At 60.5% G+C, this 15,964-nt stretch overlaps 1 protein-coding gene across 3 annotated transcripts in view; it reads left to right on the top strand.

The window, feature by feature from the left end:
* AUH (AU RNA binding methylglutaconyl-CoA hydratase) overlaps nucleotides 1-15,964 on the top strand; it is a 181,581-nt gene that overhangs the window by 157,441 nt on the left and 8,176 nt on the right. For all 3 annotated transcript variants that reach the window (XM_036278522.1, XM_036278521.1, XM_036278523.1), the window contains 2 exons: nucleotides 8,906-9,093; nucleotides 13,779-13,829. In XM_036278522.1, the coding sequence (XP_036134415.1) occupies nucleotides 8,906-9,093; nucleotides 13,779-13,829 (239 nt within the window). The remainder of the gene's footprint in view (nucleotides 1-8,905; nucleotides 9,094-13,778; nucleotides 13,830-15,964) is intronic.

The raw sequence follows: 15,964 nt of genomic DNA, 5'->3' as shown, positions 1-15,964 counted from the left end.
ACACTTGGTTTTCAGCAGCAGCCTGTGCGTCCTTAGCTCGGGCCTGATTCTCCTTGATGCGGCAGGGCAGCGGGGTGCCTGCAGGGGGTCTCGGGTGTGTGTCATGTGGGACACCCTGATTTTGAGGTCCACAGCCCACCCAGGGAGACCAAACAATTCTGGGAATGGAGGCAGTAGGTGGCGGTTGCTGTGCCTGATCGGCTCTATCTCCCTGTCCAGTGGCTTTCTCGAGGCTGCAGCATCATCCTCGTTCCCGTGTCCCGTCCCCTGGTCTTCCCGAGGCTGCAGCATCATCCCCGTTCCCGTGTCCCGTCCCCTGGTCTTCCCGAGGCTGCAGCATCATCCCCGTTCCCGTGTCCCGTCCCCTGGTCTTCCCGAGGCTGCAGCATCATCCTCGTTCCCGTGTCCCATCCCCTGGTCTTCCCGAGGCTGCAGCATCATCTCCGTTCCCGTGTCCCGTCCCCTGGTCTTCCCGAGGCTGCAGCATCATCCTCGTTCCCGTGTCCCGTCCCCTGGTCTTCCCGAGGCTGCAGCATCATCCCCGTTCCCGTGTCCCGTCCCCTGGTCTTCCCGAGGCTGCAGCAGCATCCTCGTTCCCGTGTCCCATCCCCTGGTCTTCCCGAGGCTGCAGCATCATCCCCGTTCCCGTGTCCCGTCCCCTGGTCTTCCCGAGGCTGCAGCATCATCCTCGTTCCCGTGTCCCGTCCCCTGGTCTTCCCGAGGCTGCAGCATCATCCCCGTTCCCGTGTCCCGTGCCCTGGTCTTCCCGAGGCTGCAGCATCATCCCCGTTCCCGTGTCCCATGTCCTGGTCTTCCCGAGGCTGCAGCATCATCCTCGTTCCCGTGTCCCGTCCCCTGGTCTTCCCGAGGCTGCAGCATCATCCCCGTTCCCGTGTCCCGTGCCCTGGTCTTCCCGAGGCTGCAGCATCATCCCCGTTCCCGTGTCCCATGTCCTGGTCTTCCCGAGGCTGCAGCATCATCCTCGTTCCCGTGTCCCATCCCCTGGTCTTCCCGAGGCTGCAGCATCATCCCCGTTCCCGTGTCCCGTCCCCTGGTCTTCCCGAGGCTGCAGCAGCATCCCCGTTCCCGTGTCCCGTCCCCTGGTCTTCCCGAGGCTGCAGCATCATCCTCGTTCCCGTGTCCCATGTCCTGGTCTTCCCGAGGCTGCAGCATCATCCCCGTTCCCGTGTCCCGTCCCCTGGTCTTCCCGAGGCTGCAGCAGCATCCTCGTTCCCGTGTCCCATCCCCTGGTCTTCCCGAGGCTGCAGCAGCATCCTCGTTCCCGTGTCCCATCCCCTGGTCTTCCCGAGGCTGCAGCAGCATCCCCGTTCCCGTGTCCCGTCCCCTGGTCTTCCCGAGGCTGCAGCATCATCCCCGTTCCCGTGTCCCATCCCCTGGTCTTCCCGAGGCTGCAGCAGCATCCCCGTTCCCGTGTCCCGTCCCCTGGTCTTCCCGAGGCTGCAGCATCATCCCCGTTCCCGTGTCCCGTCCCCTGGTCTTCCCGAGGCTGCAGCATCATCCTCGTTCCCGTGTCCCGTCCCCTGGTCTTCCCGAGGCTGCAGCATCATCCCCGTTCCCGTGTCCCGTGCCCTGGTCTTCCCGAGGCTGCAGCATCATCCCCGTTCCCGTGTCCCATGTCCTGGTCTTCCCGAGGCTGCAGCATCATCCTCGTTCCCGTGTCCCATCCCCTGGTCTTCCCGAGGCTGCAGCAGCATCCCCGTTCCCGTGTCCCGTGCCCTGGTCTTCCCGAGGCTGCAGCATCATCCCCGTTCCCGTGTCCCATCCCCTGGTCTTCCCGAGGCTGCAGCATCATCCCCGTTCCCGTGTCCTGTCCTGCGGCCCTCCCAAGGCTGCAGCATCATCCCCATTCCTGCGTCCTGTCACCTATGCAGTGCAGAACCTTTGGGGCATAATGAGCAAGACTGATCCTGCAGAGACACTCACCTGTCTGGGCATGTTTGATCGTGTATATGCCCATTTATACTGTACACCCATTCATGTATACCACACACCTTTGTTTTTTATCCTCACCCGAGGACATCTTTGCATTCATCTTCAGATAGAGCGAGAGGGAAAGAGAGAGCGAGAAACATCAATGTGAGAGAGACACCTCGAGTGGCTGCCACCCACAAGACCCCAACCGGGGCCAGGGACACACTGCAACCGAGGTACATGACCTTAGCGGGAACCAAACCCGGGACTCTGGTCCACAGGCCGATGCTCTAACCACTGAGCAACCGGCCAGGGCCCACACACCTTTTTTATCAAGTAAGTTCAAATCCTGTATTCATATCGTAATTTGCTGTTTACTTATCTCATAGTAGGTAAGCGTCAGACAGAGGTGGGTTTGACCTGTGTCTGCCATCTGACTTAGTGACTTAGGGCGAGTTTCCAAAGTCTCCGACCCTCAGAGCAGAGCAGCCCGGCCGGGAGTGGGGCCGTGCTGGGCTGTTGGGATGGACAGTGGAGAGACGGTGCCTGCCGCGGGCTCTGGGGCCTGCATGCGACGGGCCGCCGTCAGTGTGAACGGTTTTGTTCAGTTACATTGTTTAATGTTGTCTCTCCCCAAGACGACATCCAGAGATCGGACCTGAGTGACCCTGAACTCGGTGCGTGAGGCGGACACCGACCCTGAGCAGGTCTTAGCGTGAACTCCGGAATCGGTGAGGGTGAGCACAGTGGGTTCTCTCGGTGCGCCTGTTTGCATCGGTGAGGGTGAGCACAGTGGGTTCTCTCAGTGCGCCTGTTTGCATCGGTGAGGGTGAGCACAGTGGGTTCTCTCAGTGCGCCTGTTTGCATTGGTGAGGGTGAGCACAGTGGATTCTCTCGGTGCGCCTGTTTGCATTGGTGAGGGTGAGCACAGTGGGTTCTCTCGGTGCGCCTGTTTGCATCGGTGAGGGTGAGCACAGTGGGTTCTCTCAGTGCGCCTGTTTGCATTGGTGAGGGTGAGCACAGTGGATTCTCTCGGTGCGCCTGTTTGCATTGGTGAGGGTGAGCACAGTGGGTTCTCTCGGTGCGCCTGTTTGCATCGGTGAGGGTGAGCACAGTGGGTTCTCTCAGTGCGCCTGTTTGCATTGGTGAGGGTGAGCACAGTGGGTTCTCTCGGTGCGCCTGTTTGAATCGGTGAGGGTGAGCACAGTGGGTTCTCTCGGTGCGCCTGTTTGAATCGGTGAGGGTGAGCACAGTGGGTTCTCTCGGTGCGCCTGTTTGAATCGGTGAGGGTGAGCACAGTGGGTTCTCTCGGTGCGCCTGTTTGCATTGACGAGGGTGAGCACAGTGGGTTCTCTCGGTGCGCCTGTTTGAATCGGTGAGGGTGAGCACAGTGGGTTCTCTCGGTGCGCCTGTTTGCATTGACGAGGGTGAGCACAGTGGGTTCTCTCGGTGCGCCTGTTTGCATCGGTGAGGGTGAGCACAGTGGGTTCTCTCAGTGCGCCTGTTTGCATTGGTGAGGGTGAGCACAGTGGATTCTCTCGGTGCGCCTGTTTGCATTGGTGAGGGTGAGCACAGTGGGTTCTCTCGGTGCGCCTGTTTGCATCGGTGAGGGTGAGCACAGTGGGTTCTCTCAGTGCGCCTGTTTGCATTGGTGAGGGTGAGCACAGTGGGTTCTCTCGGTGCGCCTGTTTGAATCGGTGAGGGTGAGCACAGTGGGTTCTCTCGGTGCGCCTGTTTGAATCGGTGAGGGTGAGCACAGTGGGTTCTCTCGGTGCGCCTGTTTGAATCGGTGAGGGTGAGCACAGTGGGTTCTCTCGGTGCGCCTGTTTGCATTGACGAGGGTGAGCACAGTGGGTTCTCTCGGTGCGCCTGTTTGAATCGGTGAGGGTGAGCACAGTGGGTTCTCTCGGTGCGCCTGTTTGCATTGACGAGGGTGAGCACAGTGGGTTCTCTCGGTGCGCCTGTTTGCATTGGTGAGGGTGAGCACAGTGGGTTCTCTCGGTGCGCCTGTTTGCATTGGTAAGGGTGAGCACAGTGGATTTTCTCAGTGCGCCTGTTTGCATCTGGGCGGACAGGCCCCAGGTACTTCCTGTCCCGGGAGGAGCCGTGCTGCCGCCGAGCCCCGCGCCCTGGCCTGCTGCAGTGCTCTGTCTGGTGCGTGGGGGAGCACAGCACTCCCACACACGCACCCCCACGCTGCACACGGAGGTCTCTGCTGCCCGGTGTCCGCAGGTGTTCATGGAACCCGAGCCCCGCGCCCTGTTCGGGCACTGCCCACTGGCGCAGCGCGTTCTTTTGTGGCTGTGGCTCTGAGCTCGCGCCGCCCGCACCATCGTGAAGGGCAGACCGAGCCTGCCAGGCGTTCTTATACAGCTGGAAAGCCCAGTGCTGCATTCCCAGAGGCGGCAGGGGTGGCCACCTCCATCCCCACAAACACATGCCGTTCAGGTGAGCAGCCTTGGATTCCTGCAGACTTCTCGCAGGTGGGAAAGTGGGCCAGGTAATTTCTCACCACACAGGTCCCTGATGAAACAGCTCTGCTAACATCACGTGGACTAAGTCGACGTCTGTGCGACCATCTGAGATAGCCCCTTCCAGAGCACGGTGCCGGGAACGCTGCGTGTCCTCGCGGAGGAGCGTGAGCCGGCCCTTCCTGGGCCACACACGGCAGCTACTGGGAGTGGATCAGTGCGGCACACAGCAGCCCAGGAGAAGGCGGTGGGGCGGCAGGTGGCACTGCGCCTGGCAGTGGCTTCGCGGGTGAGACATCACAGCACAGGGAGCAGACGGAAAGGAGACAGGTCAGAGTTCGTCAAGATTACCGGTATCTACGCGTCAGACACTCTCCGCAGAGAAAAGTTGACCCATGAAAACATTTGGTGACTGTTAGCTGATAAGGGATTGGTAAATGGAATATATGAAAAACTCCTACAGCTCAACAACATTTTATTTTAATTTTTATCCTCACCCAAAGACATTTTTGCATTTATCTTCAGATAGAGTGGGAGGGAGGGAGGGAAGAGAGAGAGAGAAACATGGATGTGAGAGAGACACATTGAGTGGCTGTCACCCACACGACCCCAACCAGGGCCAGGGACAAACTGCAACCGAGGTACGTGCCCTTAGCGGAAACCTAACCCAAGTCTCTTCAGTCTGCGGGCTGACACTCTAACCGCTGAGCCAAACTGGCCAAGGCAACAACAAAATTTTAAAAATGGGCAAAGGAGTCACATAGACATTTCTCTTCTCCAAAGAAGATGCGTACGGCTGATGAGCAAATGGCAGCATCAGGAGTTGGGGACGCAGATCGAAGACCAGGTGAGGTACCACGCCACAGCCATTAGGATGGCAAAGAATGACAAACCAACAGCACACAGCGAGTGGGGAGAGTATGGGGGCTCGGCACACAGTGCCCTCTGGCTGGGAACGTAAAGGGTGCAGCGGTGTGGAGAGCAGCGTGGCTCCTCAGAGAGCCACGTGCACGCTCGCTTCTGGCTGTGCACCCGAAGGCCTGGAAGCAGGGTTCAGACAGCCATCCACACGTACGCATGGCAGCACCGCTCCTAGCAGCCAAGGGGGCGCTCCGCTGTGCATCAGCCGATGGATGCCAGACGCAGCCTGTCCTGCAGTGGACTGTCACTCAGCCGTGCCAAGAAGGAAGCCCGGACACGTGGCCCCGCCTGGGCGAGCCTGCAGCCAGGCTGAGTGGAGTGAGCCATCTCTAAGTGCGCACGTGCTGGGTGATTCCACTCGTGTGCACAGCCTACAGCAAGGGCTCATGGTGTCCACTGAAAGGCCAGGTCTCGGCTCAGTGTGCGTGGGCGGCCAAGCTGAAGATTCGCCCTCGGATTCCCAGAAGCCATCTTTTCAACAAGCACTGGGCCCCACGCCCCTGACATCTCATGCTCAGCACCTAGTTCAGAGAAAGCACTGGGTGTGTGCAGTTCAGCTCCGGGGTCTGTTCCTCGGCCCCTGGTCCAGAGAAAGCACTGGGTGTGTGTGGTTCAGCTCCGGGGTCTGTTCCTTGTCCCCTAGTCCAGAGAAAGCACTGGGTGTGTGCGGTTCAGCTCCGGGGTCTGTTCCTCGGCCCCTGGTTCAGAGAAAGCACTGGGTGTGTGCGGTTCAGCTCCGGGGTCTGTTCCTCGGCCCCTGGTTCAGAGAAAGCACTGGGTGTGTGCGGTTCAGCTCCGGGGTCTGTTCCTCGGCCCCTGGTTCAGAGAAAGCACTGGGTGCGTGCGGTTCAGCTCCAGGGACTGTTCCTCGGCCCCTGGTTCAGAGAAAGCACTGGGTGCGTGCGGTTCAGCTCCAGGGACTGTTCCTCGGCCCCTGGTCCAGAGAAAGCACTGGGTGTGTGCGGTTCAGCTCCGGGGTCTGTTCCTCGGCCCCTGGTTCAGAGAAAGCACTGGGTGTGTGCGGTTCAGCTCCAGGGACTGTTCCTCGGCCCCTGGTTCAGAGAAAGCACTGGGTGTGTGCGGTTCAGCTCCGGGGTCTGTTCCTCGGCCCCTGGTTCAGAGAAAGCACTGGGTGTGTGCGGTTCAGCTCCGGGGTCTGTTTCATGGCCTTAGTTTCATGACCACTCCTTTGTTAAATGTTTACAAAATCCCCATTCCTGGAGAAGGTGCTCGTGTGAGTGAGATATGATACATGGGCTCAAGCTTCAGGGACTTGCAAAATACCGAGTTTCAGTTGAATAAAAAGTGCCACATTGACAGTGGCCATTGAGGATTGCATCTGTTATTTTGACCAGTCGGAATGAAACATGATACAGAACACAGAAAAGAATTGCTTTCCTCACAGTGTGCTGATCATGAACGCTTTACCCATGTGTTCTTCAGTCTCGTGACAGTTCTGATCAGCCCCAGGAGTGAGTACCGCTCTCTGGGTTGTGTTATTTATATCTCTCTTCTAATCAGCTGTCCTCAGAATCACCATAAATATCTCGCGTTTCCCGTAGGTGTTCGGATCTATCCTGATGACACTGAGCAGTGGAATCGTTCACAGTTAGATTCTAATCAGTCAGTGTTCATTATTTTCAGACACGTTTCCCGCCATGTCCAGCAGGACGGTCACGCGCTCACCACTTCTAGCCACTCGGGCGGAGCGCACTCAGAGCAGCACGAACACAGCACTCGTGCTCACGCCATGACCAGTGCCCGGCGGGGATGTGTCTCCACCACCCATGTTTTCCAGTCACGGTTTTTGATAGGGTTGCTCAGGTGGGGTTCCTCCAGCGCCTCGTTTGTGAAACGCGGGAACATCAGGAACTACCGAGGGAGTAGGCTTTCTGGAACCTGTGATCTTTGTTTTTCATTTTTCCACTTCTGGTTGCGATGCTCCTGAGAGCGTGCTGCGCTCCTGTTGAAGGCGGAAGGGAAGCGCCGCACGGGCAGGGCAGCCAGCGGGGCCGGCCTCCGTGTGGGGTCGCCCTCCGCTTTTTAACTGCCCTTGTGACCAGTGCAGACAAAGGAGTGGACTCGGCAGTGAGCTTGATTGTGCTTTCCCTCGAGCTTGGCAGGCAGACGCCCCAGCGGCCTGGGCAGCCCGGCAGCCGTGCTCGGTCAGGGTTAGGGGTGCCACTGCTGCACTGTTTTCACGTGGAGCTGGCCAGTCAGAGTGCCACCTGCTTCTGCCCAGCTCTCTGTCCGGGGTCCCAGCCTCGGCAGCGAGCGCTTGTCGCTTGCCCTGAAGATAGCTGCCAGCACAGAGCCTGTTCTCATGGCTGATTCTCTGTCTCTACTTTTGTTAAATGAAAATGAGTGTACATATCATTTACTATAAATGATTCTTTAAAAGCACATGAGTTGAATTTCTCAGAGTTTGATAAGTTTTTCTTTTTTTAAATTCTTACCCGAGGATACTTTTACATTAATCTTCAGATAGAGCTGGAGGGAGAGAGGGAGGAAGAGCGAGCGAGCGAGAGAAGCATTGATGTGAGAGAGACACATCAATTGGTTGACACCCACATGACCCCAACTGGGGCTGGGAATGAAATGCAACCAAGGTATGTGCCCTTGACTGGAATCAAACCTGGGACTCTTTGGTGCTGAGCCAAACCGGGCTGATAGGTGATGTCTGGATTGAAAGAACATGCACAGCCCAAGAGGCCTGTCTTGTCCTCTGGTGACGGGCTCAGACACCAGCCGCTGCCCCACCATGCGCCCGTGAGTCCTGACGCGTGGCCGTGGGCTCAGTCAGCACCTCTGCCCCGCCATGCGCCCGTGAGTCCTGACGCGTGGCCGTGGGCTCAGTCAGCACCTCTGTCCCGCCATGCGCCCGTGAGTCCTGACGCGTGGCCGTGGGCTCAGTCAGCACCTCTGCCCCGCCATGCGCCCGTGAGTCCTGACGCGTGGCCGTGGGCTCAGTCAGCACCTCTGCCCCGCCATGCGCCCGTGAGTCCTGACGCGTGGCCGTGGGCTCAGTCAGCACCTCTGCCCCGCCATGCGCCCGTGAGTCCTGACGCGTGGCCGTGGGCTCAGTCAGCACCTCTGCCCCGCCATGCGCCCGTGAGTCCTGACGCGTGGCCGTGGCTGTCAGTACAGCTGCCCCACTGCCAGGAGCAGCCAGGGTCCCGGTCACTTCACAGTGGTGCGAGATTCTTCAGTGCTTTGCAAGTTAATTTTATAAAGTAATTTAGAGATTAGATTCTGTATTTTTTATTTATTTTTGTTAATTGACTTTAGCGATAGAAACATTGATGAGAGAAAACTTCTACTGGCTGCCTCCTGCATGCCCCCACTGGGGATGGGTCCACAACCTGGGCATGTGCCCTGACCAGGAATTGAACGGCGACTTCTTGGTGCAGGGTCTATGCTCAACCACTGAGCCACACTGGCCGGGCTGGATTCTGTTTTAAGATAGTTTTCCAGTTACTAATTTTGACATATAAACTTAAGATCCCGGTTTATTTGTATAAAAGTGTCAAAGCTAAGGGCACCCAGTCACTGCCTGTGTTTCCTCTCTCCGCACTCTGCAGGGGGGACGCAGCGCCTGCCCCGCACCATCGGCACATCGCTGGCCAAGGAGCTCATCTTCTCCGCGCGGGTGCTGGACGGCCAGGAAGCCAAGGCCGTGGGCCTCATCAGCCACGTCCTGGAGCAGAACGCAGAGGGCGATGCAGCCTACAGAAAGGCCCTGGACCTGGCGCGGGAGTTCTTGCCTCAGGTACTGCCCGACCGCTGCCTTCTCCTGTCTCAGGTGACTCTCAGAGCTACTGGACACAATAGCAATCATTTCACAGACCCACGAAGCCTGGGCCACTCACACGGGGCGGCCAGACCGGCACGGTGCAGGGTGGACCTCGGTTCTCGGAGGTGATCGTTCCGGAGGCCGTTCCGAATCTGACACGTTCTTTCCCACTAGGAACAGTGCGAACTGAATCAGTGTGTTCCAGACCCCAATTGAGTCCCTGTTTCAGCCTTTCTCATGTACAGTGCGTGTCCAATTACCGTTCAATCCGTAAGCAAGCGCTTACCACACAGAAAGGTCACGAGCGCAAGGGCCGACGTAATAGAGGAAATGCAGTGAAGTGAGAACAGAGCGTGCGGGGAGGTGGGCGGTGACCACGCTGTCTCCTCCGTCGTGTGGGGAGGTGGGCGGTGACCACGCTGTCTCCTCTGTCGTGCGGGGAGGTGGGCGGGGACCACGCTGTCTCCTCTGTCGTGTGGGGAGGTGGGCGGGGACCACGTTGTCTCCTCTGTCCTGTGGGGAGGTGGGCGGGGACCACGCTGTCTCCTCTGTCGTGTGGGGAGGTGGGCGGGGACCACGCTGTCTCCTCTGTCGTGTGGGGAGGTGGGCGGGGACCACGCTGTCTCCTCTGTCGTGTGGGGAGGTGGGCGGGGACCACGTTGTCTCCTCTGTCCTGTGGGGAGGTGGGCGGTGACCACGCTGTCTCCTCTGTCGTGTGGGGAGGTGGGCGGTGACCACGTTGTCTTCTCTGTCCTGTGGGGAGGTGGGCGGGGACCACGCTGTCTCCTCTGTCCTGTGGGGAGGTGGGCGGGGACCACGCTGTCTCCTCTGTCCTGTGGGGAGGTGGGCGGTGACCACGTTGTCTCCTCTGTCCTGTGGGGAGGTGGGCGGGGACCACGCTGTCTCCTCTGTCGTGTGGGGAGGTGGGCGGTGACCACGCTGTCTCCTCTGTCCTGTGGGGAGGTGGGCGGTGACCACGCTGTCTCCTCCGTCGTGCGGGGAGGTGGGCGGGGACCACGTTGTCTCCTCTGTCCTGTGGGGAGGTGGGCGGTGACCACGCTGTTTCCTCCGTCGTGCGGGGAGGTGGGCGGGGACCACGTTGTCTCCTCTGTCCTGTGGGGAGGTGGGCGGTGACCACGTTGTCTCCTCTGTCCTGTGGGGAGGTGGGCGGTGACCACGCTGTCTCCTCTGTCCTGTGGGGAGGTGGGCGGGGACCACGCTGTCTCCTCCGTCGTGCGGGGAGGTGGGCGGGGACCACGCTGTCTCCTCCATTGTGCGGGGAGGTGGGCGGCCATGGAGGCAGGACAGGGAGTGCCCAGCAGTGTTCGCAGTGGGGCTGAGCAGTGACCCACACTCACTCCTTTGTCACCCGGACCCCTGACTGACCCCATGGTGTCCGCAGGGTCATCGGGCGGAGAGGCTGATGGTTTGGCATGTGGACACTCAGAACCAAGGCCCGACTGTGGATTGACATTGAAGGCCTGCAGAATGGAACTTGGACCCGAGGCCGTTAGGCCCCCACTGCGGCCACACTGCACGGGCCAGCAGGGCTCAGCACGTGGAGTCCACCCCCTGAACTCTGACCTCAGCCACACATGGAGGGCGGTGTGGAGGCTGTCTCCCGGGTCACCCCAAAGCCGAGATGCATGGCACACAATCAGGGGAGCATCGTCGGCTGTGCAGAGTAGGTTCGCTGTGCTGCCCGGCCCGAGGTCACTGGCTCTGGGCAGCAGGCGTTCGTCCTGCTGGGTGTGCTTCTCTGCTCTCCGGGGAGCCGCCTGAAGTCCGGGGTACGGGCTCACGGTGTACTTCCGACAGTCACACTGCCATCTGGACCTCGCTGTGTGTACCGCGGGCCTCCCCTGTGACACTAACGGGCACCCGGGGCCCGTCGGACGGGATTCCTTGTTCTCACGCTTTCCAGGGTGTATTTCAGATACTCCTTTCTTCGGAAATCACGGGCCAGAGGATGTTGGCTGCGTAAGCAGCCCGTGGTTTGTCTGTCCCGGTGGATTGTCAGGGTTGCGCCCACCCATCAGCCACTTCTGGAGTGAAAGGAGCTGCCTCTGGAACTCAGTCCTTCAGACGCAGACAGGACCCAGATCTGCTGGGGCTGTGCATCCTCGGGGGCTGTGGCGTCCCTTTCCCACGTCCCTCCACATCTGCCGGGAGCTCAGCCGGGCTTCGGAAGGTGTTGCTGTGGCCGTCATCAGGCCCGGGCCAGGCTGCCGTGACACCTGCCCCAGCTCCGAGGGCCGCCCAGTGCCTGGCACATGGCCTGCACTCGGTCCAGGTCCCGCGCTTCCTTCCTGAGGCCGCACGGAGCCTCACACTCTGACTCGGTGGGGACAGCAAAGAGAACAGAGGTTTAGTGCTGTTAGAAAGAAAAGACCCTCACTAACGTAGTATTTCTGTTTCCGAAACTGTCGGGGAGATGTCCACCTCAGAGGACTCAAGGGGCTGTGAGGGGCGACGTCATCGTCCAGTGCTGGCTAGCTGGCTGGCTGTGGCTTCAGCCGTGAAGACCAGCACACGCCTCAGCTGCGATACAGGGTGTGGGAGCACTGTTATGGCATGTTTCCAGTCCTGGCACCTCCTCTCCAGGCTTTGGACACGGGCATGCAGCTCCCTGCCCCAGGGCTCCACTCTGGGGGCTGGTTACCCCAAGGCCGTCCCTGCAGTTCCCAGTCCTTTCTCTCCCCAGAGCCTGGTCCTCCGTGGGACAGTCCCTGCACCTCCCGGCTCACCCCGGAGCCTGCTCCTCTGCCCCTCCGTGCGGCAGTCCCTGCACCTCCCGGCTCACCCCGGAGCCTGCTCCTCTGCCCCTCCGTGCGGCAGTCCCTGCACCTCCCGGCTCACCCCGGAGCCTGCTCCTCTGCCCCTCCGTGAGACAGTCCCTGCACCTCCCGGCTCACCCCGGAGCCTGCTCCTCTGCTCCTCCGTGCGGCAGTCCCTGCACCTTCCGGCTCACCCCGGAGTGCCCTCCCCACTCCCGTCCCTGTCTGCCCAGCCGGGCTGTGCCTCTGGAACATGGACAGCAGCAGTGACTCCTCCCAGCTCAGGGTGGGGTTGGGTGACATCAGGGAACGTACAGCTGAGAAACTATGTGCAGAAGTTACAGAACACGGTTGGAGTGGAAGCATCTTCTATTTTTGTCGTCTTTGTTACTGAATGACTGCTTTTTGCAGATAACAAGAAAGCTTCTATGAAAGCAGTCTCCCGGTGATTTCCGTATGTTACGTCACTACCATGTTCTGCCTGAGAAAACGGGTTGTGTGGAAGAGGCACTGGTCTTACACCCGGGAGAGCAGCTCACTAAAGAAGTGTAGTCTGAGAGCATTCTCACTTTGTTCTCCCGGCTGTCTCAGCCTTGCTGGCCAAAGTGTTTGTGGGCCAGCAGCCTGGCCTCCCGGGAGCTGCTGGACGAGCAGAGTCCTGGCCACCCCGGGCCCCCAGCCCATCTGCATCGTAAGCGTTTGGGGGTTTGTGGACATGGATCCTGACCAGCACCCAGATGGGCCAGCTGGTGATAAACAGGACTGGAGAAGAGTCTCAGCTGAGAGGTGCACCTGTTAAGAAAAAGTGAACTGATGTTTTATTTATTTATTTGTGTTCATCCTCACCCGAGGACATTTTTCCATTGGGTTTCAGAGAGAGGAGGGGGAAGGGAGGGGGAGAGAAACACGATATGAGAGAGGAACACAGAGCGGCTGCCTCCTCTGTGCACCCTGAGCAGGGACGGAACCTGCAACCTGGCTGCATGCCCTTGACCTGGAATCAAACCCGAGAGCCTCTGGTGTGCGGGCCAGTGCTCTAACCACTGAGCCCCACCGGCCGGGGCTGACCTGATGATCTTTTATAAAGTAATGGTAATACATGCACCACACATGCAAACCACAGGTGGAAGAATTGTGAGGTGCTGGTGTGACCCTAAGGAAGGTGTGGCCTCTGCAAACGTCTTTAGGCCTGTGACGGGAGACTGACCCGTCGGCTCTGACGGTCGGCCGCAGGAAGGAAGCCTCTTCCAGACCTTCCTGGCCACCGTGCGTCTGCCCGCACTCAGGGAGCCCTCGCTGTCCTGTTAGTCAGAGCCAGTCTCTTTCCATTCGAAAGACATTCGAAAATACGCACTGAATTTCAGCTCATCGCCTGTCAACGATTTCTGCGACTTGATCTGTGAATGAATCTCGACACCCCCTCCAGGACCGTGGGTTCTGAGACAGGAACGCTTCCCTTCCGCCAGGGGACTCCCACTCCTTCCTCTGGGACTGTCTGCAGTGAGGACACGCCTTCTGGGGGGCGCACGACCAGACGTCACCTCATGGTTAGGTACCGGTGCAGTGGCGGAGGACACTTCAGTGTCTGAGACCCTGCAGTGAGGACACGCCTTCTGGGGGGCGCACGACCAGACGTCACCTCGTGGTTAGGTACCGGTGCAGTGGCGGAGGACACATCAGTGTCTGAGACCCTGCAGTGAGGACACGCCTTCTGGGGGGCGCACGACCAGACGTCACCTCGTGGTTAGGTACCGGTGCAGTGGCGGAGGACACATCAGTGTCTGAGACACTGATGTTAACACTGCTCCTGTGAATTCTGTGGAGAACGACAGCATAACCAGCATAAATAATGATTGAAATATGTTTCTTTCCTTTGGATTTCAGGGACCTGTTGCAATGCGAGTGGCAAAATTAGCCATTAATCAAGGGATGGAGGTAAGTTCCTTAATGGTTGGGTTTGTTGTTGGAATAGGGGGTGGAAATTTCATTTAAATGAACCATGTGTAGACTTTGCATTATTTTATACTGTTCTAAAATACAGCTGTTTCAGTGCTACTGTTATTGAAAGCTACTGAGGTTATTTTTAACTTCATCATTGATTTCATTCTGCAAATAGATACTGTTAATTCAGTGTCATGATCACAGAACCCAGAGGTTTCACTGATGGCTGTGCAGCTTAATGACATGCTTGTTATTTCGCCATCAAGTTAGTAGATTTACATAGAGAACCTGAAGAGATGGGCCTTCTGCATATTGTCAGAGCCAGTGCTGTGTTATATAACAAATGGAAGGGACGTCTTGGCTCCCTACCTGTCACTCTTCTGTGTGCTCTCTGCCTGAAGACATATGAAACAAGGCAGACGGGTGTCCTGGAGCCACCCTGGTGGTGGCTCCAAAAGAGGGGAGCCCCAGGCCGGGCACAGGGAGGCAGGGTGGGGAGCCCCAGGCCGGGCAGAGGGAGGCAGGGTGAGGAGCCCCAGGCCGGGCAGAGGGAGGCAGGGTGGGGAGCCCCAGGCCGGGCACAGGGAGGCAGGGTGGGGAGCCCCAGGCCGGGCACAGGAGGCAGGGTGGGGAGCCCCAGGCCGGGCACAGGAGGCAGGGTGGGGAGCCCCAGGCCGGGCACAGGGAGGCAGGGTGGGGAGCCCCAGGCCGGGCAGAGGGAGGCAGGGTGAGGAGCCCCAGGCCGGGCACAGGGAGGCAGGGTGGGGAGCCCCAGGCCGGGCACAGGGAGGCAGGGTGGGGAGCCCCAGGCCGGGCACAGGGAGGCAGGGTGGGGAGCCCCAGGCCGGGCACAGGAGGCAGGGTGGGGAGCCCCAGGCCGGGCACAGGGAGGCAGGGTGGGGAGCCCCAGGCCGGGCACAGGAGGCAGGGTGGGGAGCCCCAGGCCGGGCACTGGAGGCAGGGTGGGGAGCCCCAGGCCGGGCACAGGGAGGCAGGGTGGGGAGCCCCAGGCCGGGCACAGGGAGGCAGGGTGGGGAGCCCCAGGCCGGGCACCGGGAGGCAGGGTGGGGAGCCCCAGGCCGGGCACAGGGAGGCAGGGTGGGGAGCCCCCAGGCCGGGCACAGGGAGGCAGGGTGGGGAGCCCCACCAGGCCGGGCACAGGGAGGCAGGGTGGGGAGCCCCAGGCCGGGCACAGGGAGGCAGGGTGGGGAGCCCCAGGCCGGGCACAGGGAGGCAGGGTGGGGAGCCCCAGGCCGGGCACAGGAGGCAGGGTGGGGAGCCCCAGGCCGGGCACAGGAGGCAGGGTGGGGAGCCCCAGGCCGGGCACAGGGAGGCAGGGTGGGGAGCCCCAGGCCGGGCACAGGGAGGCAGGGTGGGGAGCCCCAGGCCGGGCACAGGGAGGCAGGGTGGGGAGCCCCAGGCCGGGCACAGGGAGGCAGGGTGGGGAGCCCCAGGCCGGGCACAGGAGGCAGGGTGGGGAGCCCCAGGCCGGGCACAGGAGGCAGGGTGGGGAGCCCCAGGCCGGGCACAGGAGGCAGGGTGGGGAGCCCCCAGGCCGGGCACAGGAGGCAGGGTGGGGAGCCCCAGGCCGGGCACAGGAGGCAGGGTGGGGAGCCCCAGGCCGGGCACAGGGAGGCAGGGTGGGGAGCCCCAGGCCGGGCCCAGGGAGGCAGGGTGGGGAGCCCCAGGCCGGGCACAGGGAGGCAGGGTGGGGAGCCCCAGGCCGGGCACAGGGAGGCAGGGTGGGGAGCCCCAGGCCGGGCACAGGGAGGCAGGGTGGGGAGCCCCACCAGGCCGGGCACAGGGAGGCAGGGTGGGGAGCCCCAGGCCGGGCACAGGGAGGCAGGGTGGGGAGCCCCAGGCCGGGCACAGGGAGGCAGGGTGGGGAGCCCCAGGCCGGGCACAGGGAGGCAGGGTGGGGAGCCCCAGGCCGGGCACAGGGAGGCAGGGTGCGGAGCAGTGCAGACAGCCATGACACAGATCTTTAATTGAAGCAGCTAAATTTTGGCTAAAGTATGGGGATTTTTAAGAAAGATACTTACTCCTTGCAGACCCAGAGCCCACTGTTACCCTGGCTTCATAGCAGTAAAAAGAGATGAATTTATTAGTGACAAATGCAGTTTTTAACA

Source organism: Molossus molossus, unplaced genomic scaffold, assembly GCF_014108415.1.
Source record: "Molossus molossus isolate mMolMol1 unplaced genomic scaffold, mMolMol1.p scaffold_m16_p_29, whole genome shotgun sequence".
NCBI classification, from domain to species: domain Eukaryota; kingdom Metazoa; phylum Chordata; class Mammalia; order Chiroptera; family Molossidae; genus Molossus; species Molossus molossus.
The sequence above is the reverse complement of the archived record's forward strand: the minus strand, read 5'-3'. Positions and strand labels throughout refer to the sequence as shown.